The sequence below is a fragment of the Hirsutella rhossiliensis genome, assembly GCF_020360975.1.
Source record: "Hirsutella rhossiliensis strain HR02 chromosome Unknown scaffold00004, whole genome shotgun sequence".
Classification (NCBI taxonomy): domain Eukaryota; kingdom Fungi; phylum Ascomycota; class Sordariomycetes; order Hypocreales; family Ophiocordycipitaceae; genus Hirsutella; species Hirsutella rhossiliensis.
This window is the reverse complement of record NW_025408670.1, coordinates 6,809,227-6,818,859: the sequence shown is the minus strand read 5'-3', so window position 1 is coordinate 6,818,859 and position 9,633 is coordinate 6,809,227. Positions and strand designations below refer to the sequence as shown.

The following is a 9,633-nucleotide window of genomic DNA, read 5'->3' as shown; positions in this document are numbered from 1 at the left end:
TCTATTAAGTAATAGAACCTTATAAATATATCTATATAAGTAAATAAAGCAAAGTTCTTTTCCTTATTATATATTATTATAAGGCTAGGGTAAAGGTCGAAGCTAACTTATACCCTTAGACCTTTAAGCCTTAAGGATAGTATTTTTCTCGAGACTTCCTTCTTAGCTTTCCTTATTACGTATATCTAATAGCTATATATTATAGGGCCTTAAAGCTTAGTGCCTAGGCAGGCTTTTAATAGCTTCTCTAGTAATCTTAGACTAGGATGCCTAAGGCGGCGATGCTATAGGTTACCTACCCCCCTAGTTAGCGGCTTAGGCGCTTATATAACTGCGAATACCCGCTTACGCTATAGGAGTGTTCCTATTATAAATTAACCTTCGAAGTTAGTTAGTTTAATATAAACCTCCTTCGTAGGTTTTAAATAAAGGTATCTTAGGAGCTAGTTCTAGAATATCCCTACTATTATCCCTAGCCTAGCTAAGAAGATATTTATTAGTATTTCTAGGATAAAGTAGGTATCTAGTAAGGTTATCTTTCTACCGTTAATTATAAGGATAACTACTATTCCTATTCCTTATACCTTAAAGGCTTAGTCTTTAACCTAGACTTCGTCGTTAGAACCCTACTTAAAGGTTCCTTCCTAGAACTAACCTAGGTTATTAAAGAGGTTAATATCGGCCCTTAAGTTATATATTAATTTATTAGTAAGTAACGGCGTTCCCTTAATAGCTATATTTACCCTAGATAGAGTAACTATATTAATAGTCTTTCCTAGCCTATTATTACTAATAATAGTATCTATTAGTTCTCTTCCTTTAGGGTAGGAATTAGGGGTCTAGGCTATATATTTTACTTTCTCGTTTAGATAGTCCTTTAGCCGTTTTTCGATATTCTATTTAGCTAGATTACTATATTTCTAGCCTAATAAGGGCTTCTTATTATATATTACCTATAGTAAGTAGCAATTTTCCTACTAGCTTATTAAGCTATTAACGTGCTACTTATAGCTAGCGTATTTAGCTTAGGTATCTAATTTCCTAGAGATTTAATTAGCGCTTCCTCTTTTTATAGGTAGTTACGACTTCTTCCTATAAATATATTCTTATTTAAAGTTAGCGATTAAGTTCCTTAAGGGAAGTTAATCTTTACCGTATCTTTCGTTATAGAGGTCGAGAGCCCTTATTAATATAGACTAATATAGGTCCTACTTATCTGCCGCTATAAGAAAATCCTATCTAATTCTTATATCGTTAAGTATATCGACCTTAAGGTCTCGTAAATCTATAATAATTTAGTCGAGCTATTCTACCTATGCTTTCTAGTCTCGCGTGCCTTTTTTATTAATAGAGGTCGTATATCTCTCGTAAATTAGCTTTTTCTCCTCTACCCCTAAAGGTAGGGCTTACTTCTTTAATTCCCTAATTTTCTCTCTTAGGCTATTATATATTAGGGTTATCCCCTAAAGCCCTTTACTAATCGTTTTCTTAATTAATTCTTTAAGTATAATTAGGGCTTTCTACTAGACCTTATAGCGATCGAATTATAGCTAGAACCTTTTCTTAAGGTTACGAAAGGAGTCCTTTATATCCTAGTATTGTTCGTTATAGCCTATTCGCCTCGCTAGGAACATAGCCTCGGTTTTATCTTCTCGTTAGGAAGGTCTCCCTCTAAGGTTAATAATAAATTGCTCCTAGTCCGGCTATTAGGGTTATTTAAGCTCCTTTATACCGTCTAGGTTAGTATATTCCTAAATCTTATAAGTCTAGGCCTACGATTTAATCCCCCTAATCTATAAGGTCTAATCGAGGCTTTCCTTTAGTCTTACGATATAATTATCCCCTCTTACTTCCTTTAACGTTATCTTAGGAAAATAAGGGGTTCTAGCTTAATAAGTAATATCCTTCTTTAAGGGATACGTAATTATAATTTATATAATTTATATGTTTCTAGTAGTGCCCCTTAGTATAGCTAGGTTCCTTGCCTTAATACTACGATTTAAGCGTTATAATAGCGTTAATAGCTCGTAAATAGCTTTAAAGGTAATATCGGCGGGCAAAGATAATCTAGCCGTATAGGCCGGGCTTATAACTCTTAAGTAGGGGCTTAAGAGCATAGTAAAAGAAATAGGGGCATAGAAAGGTAAATTTAGTAATATATATCTTAGTCTATCTATTAGGATAAGGGAGGGGCTTATATAGGTATAGTAACTATATATAGCTAGCTAAAAGAGGGTATTAGGATGTTCCTATACCTAAGTTAGGCCTATATAATATCCTTAGGCTAGGGGAGTTATATTAGTTAGGCAGGCTTCCTTATATATAACTATTAGGTCTATTAAGCATAACTATAGCCTCTTATACCTACTCTCCTTAATAGTATCTTATTAGTACTAAGAACTTATCTCTATACTTAGGTAGAAAATACTCTATTACTAATCTACTACTTCTCGCCTTCGCGGACGCGGCGTTCGCCGACCGAATACTAATACGCTACTCGACTACTAGCTATATCGTTCTTCTTATAGGTTATCTAATCTTATAGAAATCTAGTAGGTAGATAATCGTAGCGCTATCTATAACGGAAGCTAAGTTTATAAATCTTATACTAACTAGGCAAGCTTTACTATAGATAAACCGTATTATTTAAAATCTTAGGATTTAACCTATAAAACCGATAATTATATTTATAGACTCGCGCAACGCCTAGCCTACGGTACTTAACCTAATAAAATCGGTATAAACCCGCTATATCGACGTCCGTTATAAATAGATTATTAACCGAGTAACTCAAGGAGACTTTAATATCTAATATATCTTAATATAAGACATAACAGCTAACGGACTAATAAAGCTACTTACCTAGGACCGTTACGTTGCGTTTATTCGATAACTTAGACTTACCTATCTTGCAAACGCCTAATCCTATATTCTAACTTTAGGCATTCGATCTTGTTTTTATCTCGCTATGTCTGGCTACGGGGGGGTGTTAGAGGACTCTAGTAGGATCTAGAAGGTTCTATGGATATAGCGACTCCGTCACCTGAGTCTATATAGACTCGGATTATTATCACATCTATAGCTAGACAGACAAGCATTAATAGATTGCTCATTCATCCTTCCCAATCCGCAGGTGCGGACAACAATTGATGTGTCAGGAGAGGTTGGAAGTAGCATAATACGGGAGGACGAGGAGGAACCCTTATGCCCGGAGGATTAGGCTCTGGGGGCCTTGATGAGTGCGGATGGCTCAACCTCTTCAACTCAACGCCATCAATTCAATCCGCGGGTGAGGTGGGTCAACTCCACGGGCAAAATGATAAGTAAGCTGTCAACGCAACCCAATGTGACTGCGAAATTGATGGAATTGAATTGATGACCACCCTGCTTTGTTAGCGGCTAACAAAGTTTGTTAGCCACACTGCCCCTGCCCGACCTGACCCCCCGGCACCCCGCAAGAGAGGACGCCCACCCGGATCTAAGAACAAGCCAAAGGATTTGATCATGATGACCGCTCCTCTAGGCTAAAGTTTCCTAACTTAGAAGGAAGAAGATATATACGCTTTATCTATTAAACTTAGGAATAAAGGCATTATTACTGCTCCCGGCGCCCTATTTAAAGAATCCGATAACATCGAGATCACTGACCTCGTAGGACGAGGTGTATTTAGCTTTAAAAGATACGATCGAATGATTTACGGTAATTATTATATCTTTCGCTCCCGAATAGTTCGTAAAGTTTAAGGCAAAGACACTAAACCGTATAAGAAATCACGACTTATTGTTTAAGGACATAGCGACTTTAAGAAGACCACCCTACTAACGCAATCCACGATAATTTAACGCGTTAGTTAAAGACTTATTTTAGCTATTGCCCCCGGACTTCTTTAAGGCAACGGCATAACCCTTTCCCTTCGCGATATCACTTAAGCATACCTATAATCCTAAACCGAGCTATTCCGGATAATTCTAACCTATTTGCCTACCGAATTGCAAGATAAATACCTCTATAGAACGATTATTCGTGTTATTAAGCCCCTATACGGAATTGCAGAAGCTAGAGTCTATTAGTATCGTATATATTAATAATATTACCTTAAGAACCTTAATATATCTACTTTAACCTATAATTCCTGCCTTTTAATTATAAACACCGGCCCTAATACGTTAGGCATTGTTAGAATATAGATAGATAATACCCTTATGCTTAGAATAGATAGCTTTTCCGCCTATAAAGAAGAAAAGCTTAAGGAAGTATAATTTCGAGCTAAACTAAAGACTTCGATAACCCTAGGAATAACAGTTAACTTTAATAGTGCAAAACTTAGCCTACTAGATATAGGATCCCTATCGCTTTAGCAGAAAGGACAAGCCTCTAAAATCGCTACTATTAACCCTAGAGCATTTAATTATAGCTAACGCTACGTCGAGCAACGAGCGCGCGGATCGTATATTGCCTTAATCTATTAACCCGAAGCCTCCTTTAACGTTTCTATCGCAGCATAAGTCTAGACCCCTAATAACAACGACTGCAAAGCTTTAAATAAGCGCTTGTAATAGCAAATATATTACTAAGAACGAGGCCTTATATATAAACCTATTAATCTCGCTACTATAAAGCTTTTAATCTTTATAGACGGATCGTTTATAAATAATAAGGACCTATCCTTATAACTCGGTTACGTTATTATCCTTGCTAACGAGACTAACTATAAAGAGAAAGAGTTTAGGATTAATAGCAATATTATCTACTAGAGTTTAATTAAATATAAAAGGATAACTTAAAGCGTTTTAGCCTTAGAAATCTACGGAATGGTTAATAGATTCGATATTAGTATATCGGTATTAACGACTTTAAAGATAATTACTAACCGTCTCGGACTTCCTTCTATCCCTCTAATCGTCTATACGGACTCGTACTCTCTCTACGAATATCTTATTAAACTAGGCACAACGAAGGAGAAGTAATTAATAATCGACATTATGGCCCTTCGTTAGTCGTACGAGCAACGAGAGATCGCAGAGATTCGTTGGATCAACGGTGTAGACAATCTAGCTAATGCTATAACAAAGGCATCACCGAACCGAGCCCTAGAACGCCTCATCGATACTAATAGTCTAATAATTCGAATAGAAGGATACGTCTAACGCCCTTAATTACTTATAACGCTAATAATTAAATGGTTATTATAGTTAATTAGCCCGTCTTTCTTTCGTCCGTTCCCTAGGATCCCTATTATGGGTAGTCCACATAACCGGACTTTAAATAGCCACAACGGCATAGTTATTATGACCTATATAACTAGGTCTTTCTTCTCGTTTTAACCTAGATAGATCATTGCTATGCTTCTTATAGCAAAAGAAAAGTTGCCAGTGTGGGAATTGTAGTAATCTATTGTACTCATCTAGCTAGCTCACGTGCGCTGTCACGTGTACGGATGAGGCCACATAGCTAGCATCGTGGCCTCCTCCCTCCCTTGAAGAGCAGAAGATAGACGAATACAACACACCGGTTAACCCCACCCTTTGCATGCAAAGAGACCTGCCAACACTAGGGCTCTCTTGCGCCGCGAGAAGCTTGGCGATTTGGGCCCGACAGCCGCCTTGATCAAGCTCTTTGACGAGAGGGGCATTCCATATATCGTCAGGTGATCGGTGACAGAGCCTGATCGCCTTGTTGGCCTTATATGGACATTCCCATACTGTCTTCGAATGTGGAAACGCTTTCCAGAAACAATGAGCTTCGACAACACGTACAATACGAATCGCTTCAAACTACCGCTCTTCCAGGTCACGGGGCAGACTTGCCTCAAGTCTGTCTATAATGCCGCATTCGGTTTGATTGACAACGAGAAACGTGAAGGGTTCTGACGGCTAGTATAGGCACCGCTGTTAGTAGGTCACCTGAAGGATCAAGGGAGGGCCACCTGAAGGATCATTATGAGGCCATGTATCGGGGACCCATAAAGACCTCAGGTATGGGGCCAGTTTGGTGCCTATGTAACTTGTAAGTCACCTGAGGGTCCCTCTGACTACGGCATAAATAGGGCCCTGTGGCCGCTTCTTTCTAGCTAGATCATGCATCTTTATCCCTTCTTGTGCTGCCCCTACCTCATGAGTACCAGAATAACAGTTCATCGACAGGTTCCAATTCCTCGCGGAGGGGATCAGGCAGTTGAATGAGAAGCATGATATTCCGCTCCCCGAAGCGGTTATCTCAGGTTACGATCAGCAGATGAAGGCAGCCCTGGATAACCAGTTCCCCGGCAGCCAACAGCAAATATGACCTGGAGGAGGAAGTGGACAGGCTGAAGAGAGGAAGAAAGAGAAGAGGCATCCCTAACCCAAATAGACGCTTCATGTGTCTCGCCGAAGCTTGGCGGCCGGTGAGATCGTTCCCGAAATTGGGAGTCCAAAGAAAGCCGTTGTGGTGGATTGCGATTCGTCAGAGGAGGAGGTGGAGTCGGAGACGGAGACAGCTCCGGGGATTGAGGTCAAGGTATCTGGGCCTCCCCAGCGCACCACGCGACCGGGTCGCGTCATAAAAGACCAAGAACCAATCAGTGCGTTCAATTCTCTTTCAAATGATGTAACTTTTATATTTTTATCTCTATAGTTTGCTGAAATATGAACAGTTCAAAAATCAGATTTTTGGTGAGGTTTGTCTCATTTGGCGGAGCAAAAGGGGGGGGTGAGCAAAAGGGGGGGTAAGGATGGCACCCCTTATGGTCACCCCGAGCTCAAGATCTCAGACGTGCTTTCGCGACAGCATCGGCTGAATATAGTTCAAAATACTACAGAAGGCGTCCTTTTCCCTCCTGCGCATAGCCGGAATGTGCCCGTTGCTCGAGGCATTGTATGACACGCCTACTGGGGTCCAGCACCAAGCATCAGCTGAATGTAGTTTCAGACTTCAAACGTGGATAAAACACTTAAAGGAGGCAGAGGGGTTCGAACACTAAGTAAGTAGGAATATGAGGACATAATTAAAACCAGTAAGAGTTGTCCAGGATGACTAGATGAAATATAAATATCACGCTCATGTCGCCTACCGGTAAAACTAATGTATTGTCGGGAATTTGCGAACCCTTTAGTTGGCGCCTTTTATTTATTTTTGGCTTAATCGAGGCATCCTCGGACTGCAACAATGCATTTGCAAAGGGCATTACCAGCGGCATGCCTATTGGCATGCCTATTGGCATTGCCCCATTCGATACAAGCCAAGAGGCTCTGCGGCGCCAACATCATAAACTTGGCAGGTGGCCAAGACCAAAAGTCGCAGGATATTATCATCCAGGATAATAAAATCGTGGGCATCGAGGATGCATCAAATGCTCCGTGCAACGCCGAGGACGACTTTCCTGCCACGGACATGTTCTGTATGCCGGGCCTCGTCGAGAATCACGCCCACCTATGCTTTAGCGACGATCCGGCGCAATGTATGGATTCCATGAAGTCGGTGCTTTTGGCACTGATATCCAACGGCGTGACGAGTGTCCAAGACCTCGGCAGCAATTGCAATGCTGTCAAGCAGGCAAAGGACGACATAGAAAAAAATGGACTCCCGTTACCACGAATACATACAACGTGCGAGATGCTCGACGGCAAGAATTCGCTATTCCTGAAAGACGGCAAGAAAACAGGCCCTATACAAGTATTGGAGGATCCTGCACTGGCGGAAACGGCGGTACGGAACCTCGTTCAACAAGACGTCAACAAAATAAAGGTTCACCTAGCTCTGAGTCGGCCAGTCTTTCAACGGGTATCTGAAGTTTGCAGACGTTTCAATATCCAGGTCGGGGGGCACGTCCCTGACAGTATGACGGCATCACAGGCCCTGGACGACGGCATGAACTTTATCGAGCATAAGAGTGCCATCAACTTTACCGATCAAGATGTCGTCGACAAGATCGGGAAGAAAGGACTATCTGTGTCTTGCACGCTCATTCAAAGCCCAACACCAGAAAACCTCAAACTTTGCAACGACCTAAGAATAGCCAAAGCCAATGTCCTCTGTGGCACTGACACGCCAGCCGGTAAAGGCCTCTGTCCGGATGGTGCCACCCATAAGGAACTCCAGCTTCTGGTCAAGGCTGGCTTTGACCCGCGGCAGGCGCTCCAGACGGCGACAACTAATGGGTACAAGTCCTTGAATACGGGTTCCGAGTTCGGGATTGAGCGTGGAAAGACGGCGGATATGGTCTGTCTGACGGCGAACCCGGCTAAGGATATCCGCAACATGGATAGGAAAAATATCGGTTATGTCGTTATAAACGGCCAGGTTCTTGACAGTGGTAAGCTTAACCAGATGCTTCAATCCGCCGACGTGAAGAACAAGCTAGCATTTGCGTGCGGTGGCGACATCAGGAAAGCTTCCTTACAGTCCAGGGCTACGTGTTGTTCACATTAGGAAAATGGTGGCAGGAATTTATATAAAATACTTCGAACACCCGTTAAGTTGCTAATGCGAGGGGTTTAACGGCTGAATATCCAGCCCGAAGGGTGAACACCGTATACCTATAATTCGACTTTCCTAGGGGGGACCCTCAAGAACCCCCCTTCCGCCTACGGCTGCCAACCAACCGTTTAAACCGCCTCCTAGCAGGCCTAGTCTAACTATATACCCTATATTATACCTCCTCCTTCCCTATAGCTTGCTAGATTATCCTTCCTTATATTTTTACTTTCTTAGCACGTAAGTATTAAGAAAGTAGCCTATTCTTATATACTTTCGCTTAATAAGTACTCTTAATAAAACTCTAATTAAGCCGAGCGCAAGCGCCGGCAGCGACTATAGCACTAGCCTTAGGTTCGTATATCGACTCTAATGCCTCGAGGCAAGGTATACGATCGCCGCTAAATTTAGCGGCTTATATATCGTATATCCGACCTCGCTACCCGACGGAAGCTCGCCGATATAACTCGTTTCCCGCGGCCTAGTAGCTAGCCTAGCTTTTACTAAAACGCCTAAAGTTACCGTTATAAAAGGAGTATAGCTAGAAGAAGCCCTGAATCTCCTTAACTTAGCTTAGTTTACTAAGCACGCGCTAGTCTTAATCCTCGAAGCGGCTATAAAGATTACTCGCGATAAAACGGTAGCCTATAACGCTAAGCTAGTAGTCTTATAGGTCTTTAGCGAATTATTCGAATAAGTAGTAAAGTAGTTTACGTTTAGCACTAAAAATAGTATCGCTAAGTAAATCGCTATTAAATTTCTTAAATTCTAGACTTAATCGCTTACTAAACTTAAGGAACTACTAAAGCCTATATATAGTAGCGTTCTTATATCTAGTAAGCTAAAGTAAGGATAGCTAGCTTTTATAGCCTCCGCTCTATTATAGCGAAAACTATAGACTATTACTCGTTTACTAGGACGACCGCCTATAGCCTTATTAAAGGAAGACCTCTATATCTTCGTCTAACTTAATACTAATACTCCGGTCTAAAACTATAAAAGATATATAATCCGGACCTATATCGCCGCTAGAGTCGGTATTAACCTATATTATATTCCGGCAGCCTTCTTAGTAAATATAGGCTAGGCTATCTAAGTATTAGATATAGCTATACGTAACTTACTTATATAATAGTAGGCGGATTAAGCTATAGACCTAGAAGCCGCGGCTATTAAGA

General features: G+C 41.2%; 2 protein-coding genes across 2 annotated transcripts; both read left to right on the top strand.

Annotated features, from left to right (window-relative positions):
- Positions 1 to 5,712: 5,712 nt before the first annotated feature.
- On the top strand, positions 5,713 to 6,286 carry HRG_05179 (MULE transposase domain-containing protein; the record flags this gene model as incomplete). Its single annotated transcript, XM_044863650.1, has 2 exons — positions 5,713 to 5,864; positions 6,145 to 6,286. 2 exons carry the CDS (start codon positions 5,713 to 5,715, stop codon positions 6,284 to 6,286), a joined length of 294 nt encoding a protein of 97 aa, XP_044722264.1.
- An 861-nt stretch (positions 6,287 to 7,147) lies between these two features.
- HRG_05178 (amidohydrolase family domain-containing protein) lies at positions 7,148 to 8,410 on the top strand (the record flags this gene model as incomplete). Its single annotated transcript, XM_044863649.1, has 1 exon — positions 7,148 to 8,410. One exon carries the CDS (start codon positions 7,148 to 7,150, stop codon positions 8,408 to 8,410), a length of 1,263 nt encoding a protein of 420 aa, XP_044722263.1.
- Positions 8,411 to 9,633: the final 1,223 nt, after the last annotated feature.